General features: G+C 35.2%; 1 protein-coding gene across 1 annotated transcript; it reads right to left on the reverse strand.

Annotated features, from left to right (window-relative positions):
• Nucleotides 1–1,144: 1,144 nt before the first annotated feature.
• LOC134696886 (ankyrin repeat and KH domain-containing protein 1-like) lies at nucleotides 1,145–19,863 on the reverse strand. Its single transcript, XM_063558844.1, has 4 exons — nucleotides 19,782–19,863; nucleotides 5,501–7,945; nucleotides 3,103–3,357; nucleotides 1,145–1,677 (listed from the first exon to the last, which is right to left on the reverse strand). Exons 1-4 carry the CDS (start codon nucleotides 19,861–19,863, stop codon nucleotides 1,145–1,147), a joined length of 3,315 nt encoding a protein of 1,104 aa, XP_063414914.1.
• Nucleotides 19,864–23,492: the final 3,629 nt, after the last annotated feature.

Genomic DNA, 23,492 nt, shown 5'->3' on the forward strand with positions numbered 1-23,492 from the left:
TACAATGCATATCCTGTCTACATATGATGTCTGTTTTCAAACAAAAATATCATCTTTAAATAAATCAATAAATCCTTAATATTGAGACACTAAAGTTTCCTTTTTCGATTTTGCAATTTTATCAAGGACTTCACGTTTTGAATTTTCCTCGGAGTTCAGTATTTTTGTGATTTTACTTTTTAAAAGCAGATTGTACTATTTACAATAGATAAAAGTTAAACTAGCGTTTCACTAATGTTTTCATTGTTTGTGTCTCTGAAACTTGATGCTTACTATATTGGTGGGTTTTATTGATAATGTAAGCCTTTAACTTGACATTTAGATACCAGTATTGTATAACTCCAGTTTCTGGTGCATCGAAAAATGAAGGGAAACAAAATAATTCAATTTGGCTGAATTGTTTTCTGGACTAAATTTTTCTGTTTGATTATAGGTTTATGCTAAATTGAAAACATATATATAGATTTAAAAAAAATCTTGCATGTTTTTGGGGACATCAAAAAGAAAGTGGAAAGATATCATGCTTACTGGAAATGGTGCGGCCTAGTAATAACAGCAAACAGAAAGTAGAAAAAAATTGTTTTGACTTCAGGGTGACGTAACTATTTATTCTTCGTGGCATGACCCACTTTTTTTTCGATTAAATCACATTTCACATTAGAAAAAACATGATATGAACATTTAATTTTTCTTCTATGTAGCATTTTTTTATTTTTTTATTCTCTAAGATGTTTTAGTTTAAGGCATCATCAATATGATATTATTTTTAAAGCTGTATTTTTTATACATAAAACGCGGACCTACAATAAAATTTGCATAGAAGTAATTGGCATCAAAAAACGTTTATAGGCATTTGAATTGTGCATTGAATTCAAAGTCAAGCATAGTTTTTTTATATATGTTTTTTAAATGCCATATAGATATACAAGAAGATGTGATATCATTGCCAATGAGACAACTATCCACAAGAGACCAATTGACAGAGAAATTAACGATTATAGATCATCGTACATATTCAACAATGAGCAAAGCCCAAACCGCATAGTCAGCTATAAAAGCCCAAACGAATCACAAATATGTATTGTTTTCAATGATTGCACATTTTTGTAGAAGCGAAATATATATTTTGTATAGTCATACATTTTTAAATGTTATACATACTTTTATTAGAAATATCTCCCGTAGGATATTCCTTCAGTGGTTCTTGAAAATCCCTACTACCATCAAACATCACGACAAATGTCCCTCCGTGCTGAACAAATAGCTGATGAGTCATATCATACGATCGTTGACCACCAAAGTCGACTAAATCAGAAGGAGCAATCTTGATTTTGTATTTACCACTCTTAATTTCTTTCAAAATGTCTTCCCGTACAGCGTAGGCTTCAATTTTGTGTATCTCAGGCAGACTAACTGATACATCTTTTGCATCGTCGGATGTCAAAGTACTTTTAACCGGTAAATCTTTAGATTTCTCGACAAAAACATCGGATGAATGAGGAACTGTGAAACTGCAATCTGTGTCTTTCTTTAACTTCTGTTGAATTGACTTAGTCAAGTCAGTAGATGATGGCCTAATGTGCTTGTCCTGGTTGGTATCAACACTTTGACGTATGACTGTCTCACGATTCGGCTTACCGATTACCACCTTTGTCAACACATGTTGATCTATTACACCTACAACAAAGACCTTTGTTAATATTATTTTATGTCAAATGTTGATACAGAGTTAGAATATTTATTTGTGAAAATAAAATGTAGAAATAACAAGAAAAACAATATAGATAATTGATCACTGAAGTACGAAATACTTTTCTCTTATGTTTGTGCTATTTTCACATTTCTTTAGTGGTGGGAGAAAATATTTTCCTTCACTAGTAAAGTATCTGTTCTCAGGAAATGATTGTTCTTAATCTGATTTTGAACTTTATTCTTGATTTTTTCTGAATATCCTATTGTGACGTCATAAAAAAGACGACCATGTCTGATGACGTCACATATAAAGGACTTGAAAATATTTGAAAGAGAAGGATACAAATCATTCACGAAACATATTCACTCATTATGACTGGTGTATAACGATATTTCCCAACTCTCCACATTTAAATTTATAATTTTCTTTAAAATTCATAATTTTCTTTAAAAAGCTCGACAAAATCTCGCTTAAAATATTAAAACATTTACGGTGTCGAGTGGAAAAATTACCTACAAATGTAACACACTTGTTGCAGTTATTTAATCTACACATGCTTGACAAAAAATAACCTTCATTTCAAAAATGTTCATTTAATGAAAACACAAATGATAAAAACGTTTATAAAGCAGTATTTTAAAGATGCATTCATAAGTCAGAAAGCAGCAGTTTTGAAACAAAGAATTTTGTTTATTCAAATTTTATCGGAAAACTGGCGAAACCTTTGTATCACGACGATCGAATCAGATGCCTCTGCTATCTAGAGCTCAGTTTTATGTTAATTACGAAGTCCGTTCGTCTACATATGCGATTTTATATCACAAACATACTGATTTCCGGGGACAATTATAAACCGAAAGTCCTAAACGCTTAGATTTTGCCATTGCCAGGTGTGGGGTTTTCTTTTTCGTATCCGAAAATCATCCATATATCGTTTGTGTATTCAATTGTAAATGTATGCAACTCCTTCTAAGCAATTACTTATAAATATATTTGGTGTTTTAATGTCTCCTGGTTGGTTAAAAGTATAACTTCTATTTTCAATGTTGTCAATTTTTATGGCGACACGCCCACTCTGACGTTGTGTATTCATACGTATACGCCAACATGTGTGTACGTTGCTATTGTTACTATAAATAATATAAAAAGATTTTTGCGACTTATTTTTTATATATATGTATTTATAATGAATGGCAATAATTTATTTAGAATTTATTGTACCATAAAATTAGTTTTTGACTCTTCAAATTTAACATAATACCCTTTTCGGAGTATTCAATATAAAGAGTCGATAATTAATTTTATGGTTAAATAAATTCGAAAATTAATAATAGCCATTCATTAAGTATACGAATATGCTATTCATATTAAACAGATTTATTCTTTTATAATTTTTTAGACTACAGTACCTCCTGTTAAAGGAACCATCTCATGAGTTTCCAAGTTAATACCATTACGTCCAAAGTGTATGACTAATCCATCTGTTGATTTCCAAGTAAGTGGTATTGTACTACCAATAAGAACACTTGCTAGGGTTGACTTTCCACATGCGCAACTTCCACAAAGGAAAACTCTATTTTCAAATGATTCATATGTTCCAGTAGATAGCAGTTTGTTAAAATCCTCAGAACTACCAGCAAAAGGAAGTAAATACTCAGGATTGTCTAAAATGAATGTCAGATTCATTATAAGTGTTAATGTTGTGTAAATTAAAAATGTCAAAATTCTTCTTGAAATCGAGTCGAGTTTTAATTGTGAATTACTCAAATATTTACATTTTTAAACGAAATAAATGACTGGAATTTACGATGATTAAAAAAAATGCAACATCAATTCTTATTGTTTACAAAAGATAAACTATGTTTTTTTTAACGTAGGAAATGATATCAAAGTAACGGGAAGTTTACAAAAATTTACTAAATGGGCGAATTTGGAACTATCAGTTATTGTTTTTTGTATAGTGCATATGTACATTTTCGTAACATAAGGTACATTGTATCTGCACACATTGTACAAGGTGCGATGCAACCAAGAATTCTGCCTTCTGTAATATAAAGGTATATACAAATAGTCTACGACGTCGCCGCCGTCGACGGATTGTAACCCTTATGTCACGTATTCTGCAACTTGTCGCAGCAGAATAGAAATACAATGTATGTTCAGGGAGTTTTACAAAGAAAGTGTGCATAATACACAAGTAGATGTTGAAATATGCGTTCTTATCCAAACCGTAACCAGGTTTGGGCATTTAATAAATTGCGTGGGATTAAGAATGATCTGTATTTGATGAACATTAACGTAATTTACCATAACATTTCTCATCAACGTTTATTGTCATCGCTCTTTTGCTATTGGGTTTGTATGTTAAACAAAACTGGTATATGTAGACGTACGTAAAATTCGTCTTGTTTCCTTTTCTCCATTTATTTCAAATCTATTTCAAATTAGCGTATTCCTTAATAGAGGGATTTGGGTACAATGTGTTTGCATATCACACAGGTATATCTAAATTCATTACACCTTATATTGGAAGGCCAGATTTTGATTGTTTGATAGACAGTGTATTTTTTTGCGTATTCTTACATTGTTTCTTCATTTAAAACGAATCTACTTGTTTTTCACCACTATCGGAGAATACGTCTCAAATTCCCCTCTAGTCGTGATATTTGCAATTTTTGATATTCTTTGTTTACCGTCGCGAGACTCTTCCTGCCAAAATATTGATGAAGCACAATTACTTTTACGCATAAACAGAACAGAAAACAGACAATGGGAGATAACCATATACATATATAAAGTCATATAATTGTATGCTTTAGGATGTACTTAGGTGAGGTTTTGGAATTCGTGTCAAACTCCTTGGTGTTTTCCATACAATACAATGTAAAATATTTTGCCCAATAACACCCATTTATTTTTTTCATATACATTGTAAGACTCAATAGCTCATAAAAGGTCATTTACCAAATATTTAGATGCTTTTTAATTTTCTCTGTTTTGATTTGAGACCCAAATAATACCATTGCAAATATAAGGTAAAAGTCCAAGTCAGCCTTTTCCCGCCATATTTTAAATCTCAAACATCTCCAAAAGGAGCTCCATGAGCTATCAATATTTGTTAGCGTATTTTGATCCTAAACCAATGTTTTTCCGGCTTATAGAATCAATTTTAGATTCTTGATTTATTTAATTTCACTTAAGTTACTTGCGTTAACGTACGTTAGTTTCGTTTGAAGCTTGCGAATACTGAAACGTTATTAATCTATTAAATCTCTTTTATGAATTATTATGACAGTCATTTCAAAAAAACTATATCAACAGTATACCAAATGCAAACAAATAGCATGACAGTCATTTCAAAACAGGAAGCCAACGAATAAGTTTGTCAACTTGAATCTTGAAAACACAAATATACTTCTACACTATTGTGATTTTATTTTAGAAAAACATTGCAGTGTTTACCGTAATTTGGACACTGATAATAAATTTTGTAAAATTCGTATATACACGTAATCTAATTTCAATAAGTCAGAAAGCTGAGTTTCATCAAGATTTCATTTGTAGTATGCATCAGTATTTCTATTTAAAGATCATTCTCTGGAAATCCATCGGATATTATAAGATCATAAATTAGGATGTGTTCGATTTTTAATTTGAAAAAAAATCAGATGCTTTTATAAATAGTTTTCCAAATTTGCTAATTTCATAACCTATATACCAAATACAAACACAATTATAATAATATCAAAACAGCAGTTTGTATTAGTATTTTGAAATAGTTCAGATAAGCTAATATTTGCAACATACCTGCTACATTTAGTTCTTGCGTGTGTATGTCAAGGCCTTTCTCAATAACCATATCTTCGTTTTCAGTACCCTTCGTAAGTTGTGGTTTTTTATCAACGTTAGATTTGAGTTCATCAGAAACTTTATCCAAAAGTAAGTTAACTATATCGTTGTTACCACCTGTCGAGGCCAATGAAAGTGCGGTTTGTCCATACTTGTCGGTAGCGTTAATGTCAGCTCCTCTCTCAATAAGACGGACTACTATCGGTAGATGTCCTCCACTACAAGCTTCCATTAAAGGTGTCATTCCAGCATAGCTAGGTTTATTTATATCACAACCATTATCTATCAGTAAGTTTACTATACCAATGTAACCATTCATACAGGACAATGACAATGGAGTGTTTCCTGTCTTGTCGGTAGTGTTAATGTCAACACCTCTCTCAATAAGACGAGCTACTATCGGCAGATGTTCTCGACGACAAGCATTCATTAGAGGTGTCATTCCATCAATGTTAGTTTTATTTATATCACAATCATTATCTATCAGTAAGTTTACTATATCAATATAACCATTATAACAGGACAATGACAATGGCGTGTCTCCATTCTTGTCGGTAGTGTTAATGTCAGCACCTATCTCAATAAGACGAGCAACTATCGGTAGATGTCCTTTATCACAAGCATACATTAAAGGTGTCTTTCCATCATTGTTAGGTTTATTTATATCACAACCTTTATCTATCAGTAAGTTTACTATATCAATGTTACCATTATAACAGGACAATGACAATGGTGTGTCTCCTTTTTTGTCGGTAATGTTAATGTCAGCACCTCTCTCAACAAGACGGACTACTATTGGTAGATTTCCATTAAGACAAGCTTTCATTTGAGGAGTCCTTCCATTATTGTTAGGTTTATTTATATCACAACCATTATCTATCAGTAAGTTTACGATATCAATGTTATCAGTATCACAGGACAATAACAATGGAGTGTTTCCATCCTTGTTGGTAGTGTTAATGTCAGCACCTATCTCAATAAGACGGACTACTATCGGTAGATGTCCATAAAAACAAGCATTCATTAGAGGTGTCATTCCATCATTGTTAGGTTTATTTATATCACAACCTTTATCTATCAGTAAGTTTGCTATTTCAATGACACCATATGTACAGGCCCATGACAATGGTGTGTCTCCATCCTTGTCGGTAGCGTTAATGTCAGCACCTTTCTCAATAAGACGAGCTTCTATCGGTGGATGTCCTCCACGACAAGCTTCCATTAGAGGTGTATTTCCAGCATTGTTCGGTTTATTTATATCAAAACCTTTATCTATCAGTAAGTTTACTATATCAATGTTATCATTATAACAGGACAATGACAATGGAGTGTTTCCATACTTGTCGGTAGCGTTAATGTCAGCTCCTCTCTCAATAAGACGGACTACTATCGGTAGATGTCCTCGACGACAAGCTTCCATTAAAGGTGTCATTCCAGCATAGCCAGGTTTATTTATATCACAACCTTTATCTATCAGTAAGTTTACTATATCAATGTAATCATTATCACAGGACAATGACAATGGAGTGTTTCCATTCTTGTCGGTAGTGTTAATGTCAGAACCTATCTCAATAAGACGGGTTACTATCGGTAGACGTCCATTAACACAAGCTTTCATTAGAGGTGTCATTCCAGCATTGTTAGGTTTATTTATATCACAACCTTTATCTATCAGTAAGTTAACTATATCAATGTTATCATTATCAAATGACAATAACAATGGAGTGTTTCCATCCTTGTCGGTAGTGTTTATGTCAGCACCTCTCTCAATAAGACGGACTACTATCGGTAGACGTCCACAAAGACAAGCATTCATTAGAGGTGCCATTCCATCTTTGTTAGGTTTATTTATATCACAACCTTTATCTATCAGAAAGTCTACTATATCAATGTTACCATTATCACAGGACCATGACAATGACGTGTCTCCATCCTTGTCGGTAGTGTTAATGTCAGCACCTTTCTCAATAAGACGAGCAACTATCGGTATATGTCCATCAATACAAGCTTGCATTAGAGATGTCATTCCATCATTGTTAGGTTTATCTATATCACAACCTTTATCTATCAGTAAGTTTACTATATCAATATTACCACTGAAACAGGCCCAGCTAATCGGCGTGTCTCCATTCTTGTCGGTAATGTTAATATCACCACCTCTCTCAATAAGACTGTTAATTTTTGATAAATCTCCTTCTCGACAAGCACTTAGTAAACTGATCTCAATATTGTTAGGTTGACGAATAACCTTTATATCAGATTCTGACAACAACGAGTTATCATTTGTTGTAGGAAAAGCTTCATTTGACAGACTCTTAATATTTAAGCTATGTGCATAACTGTTGTTTGATTTAATTTTCTTGCCGTTGTTATGTTTCAAACCTCTCTGGTCTACACTAATTCCTGCAGAAAAAAATTTAAACTTAAGAATTGTTGTTTTGGATAAAACGATATGCGTTCAGTATTTTTTATTTACCAAAATTTTTCTCATGATAATCATTTACAATGATGTATTTTAAGCTGCCTTTCTTTATGTTACAAATTAAAGTTACCATTCTGATAAATTCTGTACCTAGGTGGTATCATATGTTTTATCACAATTATTGATTTTGAAGGGCACATTAATCTCAATTAAATGACTATTTATAAGCCATTGGTCGTAAACATATCAAACTATTGTTTATTAAAGAAACTATTTGCTAGTTAAGTATTTGCATGAAAATGTATGATTATAAGAAAACAGTACACAATTCTGCTGAATCACACCTTAATGGAACGTACTATTATGACCTTTGAATATCTGTGTTCGGTGTGGATTGAAAATTAAGACTTTGTGTTTTGTTCCCGCCAGGCAAATTACCTAATATCCTTATTTTCTATAGAACCGCCACGCTAATAAAAAAGGGGGTGGGGTATAATATTCCTTTTTATGTGTATTAGCAGCAGAAAAAAAGAATAAAAGAAAACATTTTTTTTTAATATTTCATTAAAAATATTATCAAACAATCACGAGAAAACAGTCAATTTTAAGCTCAAAAACTTAGCATCCCCTTTTCAGAATGTTAATATAATAACTTGTTGAGTGATTACTGAATTAAAAGTGTTTATCTAGATAAGAGAGTTGATAAGTGAGTTCTATTTCTAATTGTGCTTTTATCAAAAATATATTCATTGCACTTAACAATCATAGGCCGCCATCGTACAGCCTTCTACAATGAATAAAACCCATACCGCATAGTCCGTTAAAAAGGGCATTGAAATGACAATGTAAAACAATTCAAAAGAGAAAACTTACGGCCTTATTTATGTATAGAAAATTAACGAAAAACAAATATGTCACACATACACAATCGACAACCACTGGATTTAAGGCTTCTGAATTTGAACAGCTCATACACACATAATGTGGTAGGGTTAAACATGTTAGCGAGATCCCAACCCTCTCTTATAACATTAACGGTACCAATTGTCTTGCACAAGATGCACATTTCGATAATACATGTCTCTTCTGAGACAGGGGTATAACAGAACAACCTAAGATCGAAATATAAAAATCAGTTGAAAAAGGCTCAACTCAAAAGGACAAAAATACAAGTGGACGTGGTTAAGAACATCATTTAATTCAACTGTTGGGCGTTATACTAAACTTTTCAGGATGTAAAATACAACTTTAATGTGAACGGTGAAACGTCAGACAATGTCCTCTATTTTTTAGCAAACATAATATTATTTTACGAATATAAATAAGTACGATAATCCATAGTTCACAGAACCTTTCTTTTCATCAATCCAGACACTCCTCGGTGTGCTATATGACAGGAAAAATCTTAAAACATGCACAAGACATGTATCAAAGATTTGTATTTATTTTTTTGTTCTTATAAGTATCGATGGTCATTAAAACGTATAGGTACCGATATTCCCTTATCGCACAGGACCTTAAACATTCAATGCAAGTCAACATGTATGCCTTATAACAGAAAATTAAAACTTGGAATATGTGTTATCATACTCACTATTATATATCACGTACACAACCACCAATATAACTAAAATAAAATAAATACATTGCGTCAATGGGAACTATAATATTTGGCTTCCGTATGAGTAATTTAAAATAGCTGAAATGAGGGCATTTTCACGGTGGGTAAGGTTGTCCAGCGAGATAACGTTTTGTGCTGGTGATTTTGTCCTGACATGTGCTTTTAGGTCCTGACTCTGTGCTGGTAGCGTTTATTTACATTGTGTCATTCCTTAACTATATTTCATGAATGAAAATAAAATATGCCTACATTTTTATGAAAATGAGCGAACGAAATAAAAAAAACAATACCAATAAGAAATATTCTTTAAGTTAAATACTTGTAATATAAACACGAAGCTTTTAATGTTTGTGTTTCAAACATACCTTCTCTGATGTAACATTATAATGAGTTTTAAAAAGTTATATCACTGCACCAATTTATTTCAATTCTTTTTTAATGTGAATTCTCAATACTATTTTTATTAACATGTAGCCTAAATATATATTTTAAAGAATCGAATCTTAAGACAGATTACTTAATATTTTTTTCTTCTTATTTAATACGTTTTCAGGACAACACAATCAACTCAAACACAACTGTCTTTTAACGATAATATATTTGCCGATTCTAAGCCCCCCTCCCCCTCATAAAAAAATGTCACCCGAAAGAAAAACTATGCAGTACATGTAGATCTCCAAATCGACACATACTAATTTCATTCAAAAAATTACTCTCTTGTATTCGAAGTTTTTGCAATTTTTGTTTTATCTAAACAAATTGACAATTAAATTAATATAGTATTGTGGATTTTTTTTTTAACTTAAAATGTTCGATTCATTGGTAGCAAAAAAAACCTACTTACTATCTTTCACAAATCATTTATAATATTTGATGTATACATATCTACAATGTATGACAATAACTGTTGTGTGCACAAGATTCTACTAAACCAAAAATTAAAATGTGAACTTCAAGTTTTGCGAAATTTTGTTTGATTAAGTACCGATTGCGACTTAAGTCTAATAGAACATGAGCTTCTAGTAGCTGAAAGTACTCGTGGTTTAATAATTTGTGTCTTTATATCTCTATATACAAAATGTTTGATGTGCTAAGTGATCTGCTCTTTGGTCGGTTTGTTATTTTTTTTACATTTTCCCCATATCCAGTCTCTGTTTTAAGTGTTGTGTCGTTACACAACTGTACCAATAAGGGTGGAAAGGAGAAGAGGTTTGTTCATTTTAGGTGGGGCGAGAAGGTGAAGCACAAACAAACATGTTAAATATGTCTGGAATGCCTAAAACCAGTAGTTGTCGATGGTTGCTATCCGTCATATTTTGAATGAGGTCGAACGCTATCATATTGTTTTTATCGTTTATATTTTTATAACTAGCATGCGTTATGGTTTTTGCTTGTTGTTGAAGGTCATTTTGTTTACATCTTGTTCCAATTTGTTCGTGGTTTTACACTAGTAATTTGTTGGGGCCTTTATAAATTGATATTTGGTGTGAGCCAAGGTTCCGTGTTAAAGGCAGTACCTTGACCTATAATGGTTTACTTATATAAATTGTTACTTGGATGGAGAGTTGTCTTATTAGCACTCATTCCACATCTTCCTATATCTATATATGATAAGCAAGTCTTGGTCGTTTTGTTTATCCAGTCAAAATGTATTGGAGACTGTTTATAAAAAGGAAGAGATTAGAGACACCAGTAGTTAGATCATCTAACCTCGTATATTTATTTCAAAGAAACCAGTCAAATGCTTATTGTCGTGATAAATGTCGCTTTACCTTAAGTTATTTGAAAACGCTTATTTTAAAAATACTAAAATGGATGCACATAAGTAAAAATATGAGTCAAAAATCCGATTACATACAATTATCTGCCCAATTTTATTGATTTTGATACGTTTGTGTTAAATACGACCAATTTTTTTACTAATAATCACCAGCACCGTATCAGGACCCACCAGAACAATGACAGGACCCACCAGTACAGAAGCAGGACATGTCTAAGAATTTGCTCACGTGAATTTCACATGAATCTCCCATGAAAAATGTATCTCAAACGATCTTATACATGAAACTCACGTGAACATTTTCATGTGAATTTTACGTGAATTGAGATTCACAAGATTCTCACTTTAAAAAATTCACATGAATACCACGTGAATTTAAAAATAAGTACGATATTTTTTCATGAATTTATTGAAATTTGAAAATATAAATGTTGGTTGAATAACTTGATTTTAAAAATGATTGTGAAGTCCACGTGAACAAAAATTTATGTGAATTTTGTGAAATTCACATGATTATCACATGAGATTCACGCGCTGAAGTACGTCCATTATTCATAGTTCATTATTAATTATTCAATAATAAATAATGAAATAGTTCACTATTCACTATTCAATATTAAAAAATTAATAATGAATAATGAAATAGTTTATGTTTCATTATTTAAATTAAAGCGGAGAATAGTGAAATACATATAAAAAAATTGACTGTGACACTATAGCTATATCCTGATTCGCAATGCACATAAGAGCGTTTACGGAGGACATTAATGCCACAATATGCGTAAAAATGAGGAAATAGCCAATTTTGAATAATGAAATGGATATTTTGAATAATGGAATGGACTTCAATGACCCTTCAGTCCCTAATTACTGATATATAGTATACCTCAATCGAAAGCTTATCAAGAGAGGAACAAAAGGTATATAGTCAATAAGCTTTGCAACGCATATTAGAGGAGAAACGAAGGACTTAAATATCAAATTACGCGTGAACATTGAGAATTAGCCAATTTTGAATAATGAAATGGATATTTTGAATAATGGAATGGACTGGTAGGACCCTTCAGCCCCTAATTACAGATATATATTAAACCTCAATCGAAAGCTTATCAAGCGAGGAACAAAAGGTGTATAGTCAATATGTTCCGCAACGCATATTAGAGGAGTACCGAATGACTTACATATCGAATTACGCGTGCAAATTAACAAAAAGCCAATTTTGAATAATGACATGGATATTTTGAGTAATGTAATGGACTGCTATGACCCTTCAGTCCCTAATTACAGATATCTATTATACCTCAATCGAAAGCTTATCAAGCGAGGAACAAAAGGTTTATAGTCAATATGTTCCGCAACGCATATTAGAGGAGAAACGAAGGACTTAAATATCGAATGACGCGTGCAAATTAACAAAAAAGCCAATTTTGAGTAATGAAATGGATATTTTGAATAATGGAATGGACTGCTATAACCCTTCAGTCCCTGTTACAGATATATATTATACCTCAATGGAAAGCTTATCAGGAGAGGAATAAAAGGTTTATAGTCAATATGTTCCGCAACGCACATTCGAGGAGTAACGAAGGACTTAAATATCGAATTACGCGTGCAAATTAACATATAGACAATATTGAATAATGAAATGTATATTTTGAATAATGGAATGAACTGCTATGACCCTTCAGTCCCTGATAACAGATATATATTATACCTCAATCGAAAGCTGATCAAGCGAGGAACAAAAGGTATATAGTAAATATGTTCTGCAACGCATATTAGAGGAGTAACGAAGGACTAAAATATCGAAATACGCGTGAACATTTAGAAATAGCCAATTTTGAATAATGAAATGGATATTTTGAATAATGGAATGGACTGCTATGACCCTTCAGTCCCTAATTACAGATATATATTATACTTCAATCGGAAGCTTATCAAGAGAGGAACAAAAGGTATATAGTCAATATGTTCCGCAACGCATATTAGAAGAGTAACGAAGGACTTAAATATCGAATTACGCGTGCAAATTAAGAAATAGCCAATATTTAATAATGGAATAGACTGCTATGTCCCGTCAGCCCCTTATTACAGATATATATTATACCTCAATCGAAAGCTTATCAAGAGAGGAACAAAAGGAATATAGTCAATATGTTCCGCAACGATATTGGAGGAGAAACGAAGGACTTAAATATCGAAATACGCGTGAACATTGAGAAATAGCTAATTTTTAATAATGAAATGGATATTTTAAATAATGGAATGGACTGCTATGACCCTTCAATCCCTAATTACAGATATATATTATACCTCAATCGAAAGCTTATCAAGAGAAGAACAAAAGGTATATAGTCAATATGTTCCAAAACGCATATTAGAGGAGAAACGAAGTACTTAAATATCAAATTACACGTGAGCATTGAGAAATAGCCAATTTTGAATAATGAAATGGATATTTTTAATAATGGAATGGACTAATAGGACGCTTCAGCCCCTAATAACAGATATATATTATACTTAAATCAAAAGCTTATCAAGAGAGGAACAAAGGGTATATAGGCAATATGTTCCGCAACGCATATTAGAGGAGTAATGAAGGACTTAAATATCGAAATACGTGTGAACATTGAGAAATAGCCAATTTTGAATAATGAAATGGATATTTTGAATAATGGAATGGACTGCTATGACCCTTCAGTCCCTAATTACAGATATATATTATACCTCAATCGCAAGCTGGACTGCTATGATCCTTCAGTCCCTAATTACAGAGATATATTATACCTCAATAGTAAGATTATCAAGAGAAGAATAAAAGGTATACAGTCAATATGTTCCACAACGAATATTAAAGGAGTAACGAAGTACTTAAATATCGAATTACGCGTGCAAATTAAGAAATAGCCAATTTTGAATAATGAAATGGATATTTTGAATAATGGAATGGACTGCTATGACCCTTCAGCCCCTAATTACAGATATAAAATATACCTCAATCGAAAGCTTATCGAGAGAGGAACAAAAGGTATATAGTCGATATGTTTCGCAACGCATATTAGAGGAGTAAAAAAAGACTTAAATATCGAAATAGGCCTGAACATTGAGAAATAGCCAATTTTGAATAATGAAATAGATATTTTGAATAATGAAATGGACTGTTATGACCCTTCAGACTCTAATCACATATATATATTATACCTCAATCGAAAGCTTATAAAGAGAGGAACAAAAGTTATATAGTCAATATGTTCCGAAATGCATATTAGAGGAGTAACAAAGGACTTAAATATCGAATTACGCGTGCAAATTAAGAAATAGACAATATTGAATAATGAAATGTATATTTTGAATAATGGAATGAACTGCTATCACCCTTCAGTCCCTGATAACAGATATATATTATACCTCAATCGAAAGCTGATCAAGCGAGGAACAAAAGGTATATAGTCAATATGTTCCGCAACGCATATTAGAGGAGTAACGAAGGACTAAAATATCGAAATACGCGTGACCATTTAGAAATAGCCAATTTTGAATAATGGAATGGACTATTACAACCCTTCAGGCCCTTATCAAGTCAAAATGTATACACCAAATTAAAGCTTATTGATAGAGGAATAAACTGAGTATAAACGATATGTGCCGCAATGACCATTAGAGGGGTTACGGAGGCCCTAAATGCCAAAATACGTGTAAAAATTAAGAAATAGCCAATTTTGAATAATGAAATGGACTGTTATGACCCTTCAGCCTCTAATTACAGATATATATATATATAGTATACCTCAATCGGAAGCTTATCAAGAGAGGAACAAAATGTCAATAGTCAATATGTTCCGCAACGAATATTAGAGGAGTAACGAAGGATTTAAATATCGAAATACGCGTGAACATTGAGAAGTAGCTTATTTTGAAAAATAGATTGAACTGCTGCAACCCTTCAATCCCTAATCAAGGCAAACATTATACATCAAATAAAAGCTTTTTGATAGAGAAATAGACTGAGTACAACGATAGGTGCCGCAATGACCATTAGAGGGTTTACAGAGGACCTAAATGACAAAATACGCGCGAAAATTAAGAAATAGCCAATTTTAAATAATGAAATAGATATTTTGAATAATGGAACGGAATTATGCGACCCTTTAGCCCCTAATTATGGATTAACTTTATACCCCATTCGAAAGCTTATTACGAGAGGAACAAAAGGTATCTAGTCAATATGTTTTGCAACGCATATTAGAGAAGAAATGAAGGACTTAAATATCGAATTACGCGTGAACATTGAAAAATAGACAATTTTGAATAATGAAATGGATATTTTGAATAATGGAATGGACTGCTATGACCTTTCAGCCCCTAATTACAGATAATTATTATACCTCAATCGAAAGCTTATCAAGAGAGAAACAAAAGGTGTGTAGTAAATATGTTCAGCATCGCATATTAGAGGAGTAACGAAGGACTTAATTATCGAATTACGCGTGCAAATTAAGAAATAGCCAATTTTGAATAATGAAATGGATATTTTGAATAATGGATTGAACTGCTATGACCCTTCAGCCCCTAATTACAGATATATATTAAACCTCAATCGAAAGCTTATAAAGAGAGGAACAAAAGGTATGTAGGCAATATGTTTCGCAACGCATATTAGAGGAGTAACAATAGACTTAAATATTGAAATACGCGTGCAAATTAAGAAATAGCCAATTTTGAATAATGAAATGGACTGTTATTACCCTTCAGCCCCTAATTACAAATATATATTATACCTCAATCGAAAGCTTATCAAGAGAGGAACAAAATATGTATATAGTCAATATGTTCCATAACGCATATTAGAGGAGAAACGAAGGGCCTAAATATCGAAATACGCTTGAACATGAAGAAAAAGCTCATTTTTGAATAATGGAATGGACTATTACAACCCTTCAGGCCCTAATCAAGTCAAAAGGTATACACCAAATTAAAGCTTATTGATAGAGGAATAAACTGAGTATAAACGATATGTGCCGCAATGACCATTAGAGGGGTTCCGGAGGCCCTAAATGCCAAAATACGCGTGAAAATTAAGAAATAGCAAATTTTGAATAATGAAATGGACTGTTATGACCCTTCAGCCTCTAATTACAGATATATATATATAGTATACCTCAATCGGAAGCTTATCAAGAGAGGAACAAAATGTCAATAGTCAATATGTTCCGCAACGAATATTAGAGGAGTAACGAAGGATTTAAATATCGAAATACGCGTGAACATTGAGAAGTAGCTTATTTTGAAAAATAGATTGAACTGCTGCAACCCTTCAATCCCTAATCAAGGCAAACATTATACATCAAATAAAAGCTTTTTGATAGAGAAATAGACTGAGTACAACGATAGGTGCCGCAATGACCATTAGAGGGGTTACAGAGGACCTAAATGACAAAATACGCGCGAAAATTAAGAAATAGCCAATTTTAAATAATGAAATAGATATTTTGAATAATGGAACGGAATTCTGCGACCCTTTAGCCCCTAATTATAGATAAACTTTATACCCCATTCGAAAGCTTATTACGAGAGGAACAAAAGGTATATAGTCAACATGTTCCACAACGCATATTAGAGGAGAAACGAAGGGCCTAAATATCGAAATACGCTTAAACATGAAGAAAAAGCTCATTTCGAATAATGGAATGGACTTTTACAACCCTTCAGGTCCTAATCAAGCCAAAATTTATACACCAAATTAAAGCTTATTAATAGAAGTATAAACTGAGTATAAACGATATGTGCCGCAATGACCATTGGAGGGGTTACGGTGGACCTAAATGCCTAAATACGCGTGAAAATTAAGAAATAGCCAATTTTGAATAATGAAATGGATATTTTGAATAATATAATGGAATGCTGCGACCCTTTAACCCCTAATTATAGATATACCTTATACTTCATTCGAAAGTTTATTACGAGAGGAACAAAATGTATATAGTCAATATGTTTCGCAACGAATATTAGAGGAGTAACGAAGGATTTAAATATCGAAATACGCGTGAACATTGAGGAGTAGCTTATTTTGAAAAATGGAATGGACTGCTGCAAACCTTCAGTCCCTAATCAAGGCAAACCGTATACACCAAATAGAAGCTTTTTGATAAAGAAATAGACTGAGTATAACAATATATGCCGCAATGACCATTAGAGGGGTTACGGAGGACCTAAATGCCAACATACGCGTGAAAATTAAGAAATAGCCAATTTTGAATAATGAAATAGATATTTTGAATAATGGAATGAACTGTTGTGCCCCATTAGCCCCTAATTACAGATATATCTTTTACCTCATTCCAAAGCTTATTAAGAATTGAACAGTAGTATGATGATGAGAGTTCTGCCACACACCCATTTTGAGGTTGAGGTCGAAGGAAAATGTGTCTTTGTGGAAGAAAGAAACAAAAAAGTAAAAATTCACAGAAAGAAAAAATACAACGGATTTTAAGATTACAAATATGTCTGATCACAGAAAGAATACGGCGCAAGAGGTAGAAATTCTGAAAAAAAAAATGGCCGCTGTTATTGCCAATCGAGAACAGCGCTGCAATGGAAATTCTCAAATGGCGAGAAGTAGGGCAGGACTCACCCTGGATTATCAAAGACATTAACAGATGTTGACACGAAGTAAAGGTCTGCAAAATTATAACCTTGTGCTGGAAAGGGGAAACTTTTTGCACATGGGGATGTGAGAGATTAAACAAGCATCTGACTACCGTTTCTGCAAAGAGAGAGACCGATGGAGCTGTGCAAATTGTATGCCATGGGATGAACAAAAACAGACGCACCGTGTACGTTTCACGACTTCTTATTTTTTATAAGGATTGTAGGATCGGAAGTGTTAGGATATGTTTTGTAGGCCCTAAAACTGGGTCTAAAAACCAGTGAATTGGGGATGGTGGTTTTGGGGTAACCTAAATTGATTTGTTTTTATTGTTAGGATAAAGACATGGATCCAATAGTGAACATGAAGTTAGTAGTTGAAAACGTCAAAGCCCTGAGAGGTATAGCCAAAATGAACCACCTTCGAGGGTACTCCCGGTTGAGGAAAGATCAGTTGGTTGAGAGTTGATAGAAACGAACACAAATCTTAAATTTCATCGTCGTCCCAAACCTCACACGAGGAAGGAGATTATCACCCAGGCAAAACAACTTGGGTTGAAAGAGGTTTGCAGGCTGTCGATAGATCGACTGCTAAAGAAGGTGCATGAAAAGATTTGGGAAGATAGGAAAGCAATTGGGGATAAAATTGAGGTACATTCGCCGAACTTTCATTCGAAAAACTATATTTTCACCGCGGCCACGGACTAGGTTGAAACCCTTGAGGAGATGGATGGAAATATCGTAGAAAAGGTTCCCCGTGGACCTCTTACAAAACTGGGGAAATGGTGAATACTTCCTCGGTCCAGGGGGGGGAGTATCCCTTCTTGAATGTACCTTTCTTCTTGGTGATTCGGAAAATAGCGGTGGTTTCATGGGAGGTATGCTGCCGTTAAGGTTCCAATACAACTTGTTTTCATGCTCCTTATGACTTGCGACAACATGCCATCTTGATCTTGATAGCGGTGTTTGGTGGTATTGTACTGGCGAACAAGATCGCCCAGGACATCGATATAGGTGCATGTAAAGTTGGCTGAAATGTATTTAAACATTTTTTCTTTCATGGTGCGATTCCAACGATTGAAAATACTCGACTTCTCTTCCCGGTGGAGTAGAGATCGATAACATGCTTTTAAAGCAGCTGATTTACATGTTTGTTGTAAAACCAAGTGCCTTTGTCTGTCCATAGCTTCTTGGGTACACCGCTTAGAAGGCATCCCGCACCGTCACCCCTTCTTGTTCTTGAGTGGTATCAGCCAGCCATATTTGGAGAAGACATAGATAATGCTCAGGATAAGTTTATTTCCCTTGTTGTCTCTGGAGAAGTCACTCATATCAACGAGGTCGACCGCCCAGGTCTCATCCACATCACCCACCGCTACACAGCGTTTATGAAACTAGCGTCGAACTGGTTTTTGCAATTCCTCAGCTAGCTCATCGGTCCAGACCGAATCGAACTTTGGTACCGATGATGGGTCCGACGATGCTGCAGTTCAAGCGTTCGCGTGTGGTAGTGTTGGGAATGGTGTTATGCGAGGCTAGCATAGCTTGGTCACATATGGAGTTGCGTGCGGTTGCATCCTTGTGCTGGGCATAAGAAAGATCGTGGTGATATGCTGCCTGGTCAACTAGATTAATGGGTTTGACCAAGCCTTCGGGGTGCCATCGGGAAGTAGTCGCTTGCTTAGTTTAGTTACTGGCCCGGTGAAGTTGTGTCCGTGTAGATGCATTTCAATGGGTAATCGGTTAATTAGTTTGTTCATGAACCCTGTACCGGTTGTAGCAACAAACTGAGTTTTCTTGGCATCGCACACCTTGCAGTTTCCAACATTTCTCCGTCTCCTGTTGCTGGTCATTACCTCGCTGGTGTTAACTGTGTCCGTCTTCTTACGAATTTCACGCAGAAAATCATCGCTATTTTATTTTAATAAATGAACGTTGAAGACATTTCCTACAGTGCCAACGCCCCCACGAGGAGTAATCACTACCTCCTACCTTAGCGATCGATAAGACGGTTGATCATTGGGAAGTCGGACTGTGGTAAGACGACGCTGCTGAACAACATATTCCTGCGCGATGGATGGCTCCGACTACAATCGATTGTACGTCTTTCGATAATCGCTTCACCAAACCATCTACCAGCTGTTGGAACAAGCGCTGGAAAAAAGCTTACCTAAAGAGACCTCCTACAGTACAAGGGCAAGTCACCCCACTTTTTTCTTCGAGCAAGGGAGCGATGTACCAGACCCCGAAAACTTGATCCCAGCCGCAGGTGTTCGACGATTTGATGCTGAGAAAACAGAACACGTGTGAAGACAAAGTCGATTGTTTCTACCTGTGCCAGAACTACTTCACACTGCCCCGCCAGTCGATCCGGGATAATGCCAACTTCCTCTGCCTCTTCCAGCAGAACGCTAAGAATATCGCCCACATCCGACGCGATCATTGCAACGATTTCACCAAGGAACAGTTTGACGCTCTGTGTAATCATTGCTGGTCCAATCCCTATGGATTCGTAACCATCGATTTTACAAGCACCAAGGCAAATGGAAAATATCGATGCAAGTTAAAAGAGTTCTATGAGGTATAAGATAAAAAATGGATCAGCCCGAAGATTTCTTTCTGGAACTGAAGTATGACTACTTCCGCCGACCACACTTTTTGATTGCGATCTGAAAACGATGGTAGTTTCATCGGAAGCTCACCAGTTACTTTTGACGGCTATACTTTTTTCATGGATATTGTGAAGTACAAAGGAACCCTTGGCCTCTAGGAAGTCATTGTGAACAAGAAACCAGAATCTTTCGAGCTCGACAACCTTGATGACTATACAGAGATCCTGAAAAGTTCCGGTGCTATGTATAAAGGCAATTCCATCCTTTCAAGAAACCGGGCCCGAAGGGGAATAAGAATTACAAGTGGAAGGGTCTCGTGTCCCACATCAACCAGAAGTATAAGTTTGGCAGTGAGCTGCAAACCGTGTTTTTTTTCAACTTCAATCAGCTTTTCGATCGCTTGGAACTGTGTGCAGCATACCGAGCAGGAAATAATGGTGAACGCAACGAAATTGTGTCGATTATCCATGCTATGAAAAAGGGTAGACATATCAGCATCGAAGAATATATGGCGCTTCATCATAGCATCTTATATTCTTTAGTTTTCTATGTTGTGTCATGTGTACTATTGTTTTTCTGTTTGTCTTTTTCATTTTTAGCCATGGCGTTGTCAGTTTGTTTTAGATTTACGAGTTTGACTGTCCCTTTGGTGTCTTTCGTCCCTCTTTTATTAGTAAATGTTGTAAATCAAGAAAGGTTACGCTGAAAGTTTGCATACGGTGGTAGGGGACTGTTTGACACAATCGCCAGTTTGGCTGGACGCATGTTTACTTCCTCTGCCACCAAAACCATAGGAAGTAAGACCGTGAGTGCAAACACTAATGCAGCCTTGAAAGGTGTTACAAAAGGGGCCCCAAAGCCGTCGACCATGTGGTTGATAACGTGACCCTCTCCGAGAACGCAGAATGTCTTCTGAACAGTCCAATGTTCAACGTAGTCAACCGCAGCAAACCCAGTTGAACAACCTGATCTCCGGTTCTGGCATTGCTACCATCCACGACTTCGTGCAGCGCTATAAATAAATACATAATGTCCAACATCCTTATAATCACCGAAGGGTTGGCCTTCGACGAAAGTCTCCAAGAATATCAGGTTCACGAATACGAACCTAAAGCTGGTACCAACCTGAATAATCCAGGTGAGATCCGAATCAACATCGAAACCCAAGACTTGTTACTCCATCCCACTAAAAGTTATCTCTTGGCAGAGGGACGACTGTAAAAGAAACACGGTAGTGCATATGCTAATGCGAATCTAGTGTCTCTCATTCACAATGGAATGATGTATCTCTTCAAGACCATCAGTTACAATTAATGTAAGCTTTCAGGCCAGCTGATCGAACATATCAACGATCGCGACCCAGTCGTTTCCATCACCATGCTGAGAATGTTGATTTGTCCCAATAATTCCTCCAAATCCCAAGGTCTCAACTAGCTGTGGTACGAAGATTCATCAACCGAAGCCGAGGCAGAAAACACACGATTTGCAGCACGTCATGGGTATATTATCACCAAGCCCGCCAACAAAGGATCGTTTTCATTCATCATACCCCGGAGACACATTTTTGGCTTTGCGGACGATTACAAGAAGATTGTGTATGAATTCAAGCACGAATTGTCACTCGTGCGCGCCTCGGACGACAATGCCATCCTGATGTTGTCGTCAACGACGTGGTGAAAATCAACCTGAGGACGTGGCGAAAATCAACCTGAGTAAGAACTCTTGGTTTGTGTCTCACGTCCTTCCTTTCTTTTGATGAAAAAAAACTGCGGTTGTACAAGACCATTCAAACCAAGAATAAGATTGATTGTGGTTTCCGAATACGACAGTGTGATTCTACAAGTTTTACCCAAACATTACAGTTCCACTGGCGTTTGTCTGCCAAGAGCGGTCGGGAGAAACCGAGATACATCATCGTAGCCTTTCAGACCGGTTAAAGTACGATCGGACTCAAAATGTAATACATGTAATCTACAACGGGCTGCCAAGAAAGGTTATCCAGTCACCATTCGTTTGTCCCATGTAAACCTTGCTCACCTCTCGGCAGGTCCAAAAGATTACCAAGCTTCCCCAAAAAAGGTACTGGTGGTATGAATCGGGAGCTGAGTACCACCCAAATGAAGGTAAACATGCAAAAAGTATGTGGATTCCTACCCATGTTGGCAGGGCTGGCAATGAGAGCACTCCCCATGATAGCAAAAGACTATTCTACCAGCCTTGGTTGTTGAAGTATTGCGCAGTTTGGGTGGTGTAGCTGTCGACAAGGCCTTAAGGTCTGGATTATACCTGAAACGTAATGAATGCGTTTTCACAGTGAATCCCAGTGGCAACGGTCTCTAACTAAAATCACCAAACGCCCGGATTACCTATGGTTATGGACTCTACTTGAAGCGTGGTCAGCAATCTCACGACGGAGCCGGTCTGATCTTATATTTAGATGCTAACAGCCCCTTCAAAAACATTCCCCTCCTCACTATGCTCCTATAAAATAAATGAACGATTTAGATTTTGGGTACCGGCAGACTATAGTCGAATGTGTGTAGAATCAACTCGATGCAGAAATTTGAAGGTATCAAACTACCTTGAACGCCTATAAAAGTCTGGATAAAGCTGTATCTGTAGCACTGAGTGCTTGTTCTGTGGGTAGTATGGTGTTTATTTCATCCCATAGCTCACGATTTGCACAGCTGAAGACGGTGGTCAGCTGTTTGTTTAGTCTTTCACATCCCCAAGTACGGATATTTTTCTCTTTCGAGCACAGGGTTATAATTTTGCGTACCCACACTTCGTGTCAACATCTTTAATGTCTTTGACAATTCAGGGTGAGTCCTGACCTACTTCTCGCCATTTGAGAGTTGCCTCATCAGTAT

This window comes from Mytilus trossulus, chromosome 14 (assembly GCF_036588685.1).
Source record: "Mytilus trossulus isolate FHL-02 chromosome 14, PNRI_Mtr1.1.1.hap1, whole genome shotgun sequence".
Taxonomy (NCBI): Eukaryota; Metazoa; Mollusca; class Bivalvia; order Mytilida; family Mytilidae; genus Mytilus; species Mytilus trossulus.

Coding starts and splice junctions, on each gene's coding strand:
- LOC134696886 (XM_063558844.1), bottom strand. CDS start 19,863: ATGACCAGCAACAGGAGACGGAGAAATGTTGGAAACTGCAAGGTGTGC. Junction 7,946..19,781: donor TCAGTTTGTTGCTACAACCG/GTACAGGGTTCA, acceptor TTTTTTCTGCAG/GAATTAGTGTAGACCAGAGA. Junction 1,678..3,102: donor GATGGTTCCTTTAACAGGAG/GTACTGTAGTCT, acceptor TCTTTGTTGTAG/GTGTAATAGATCAACATGTG.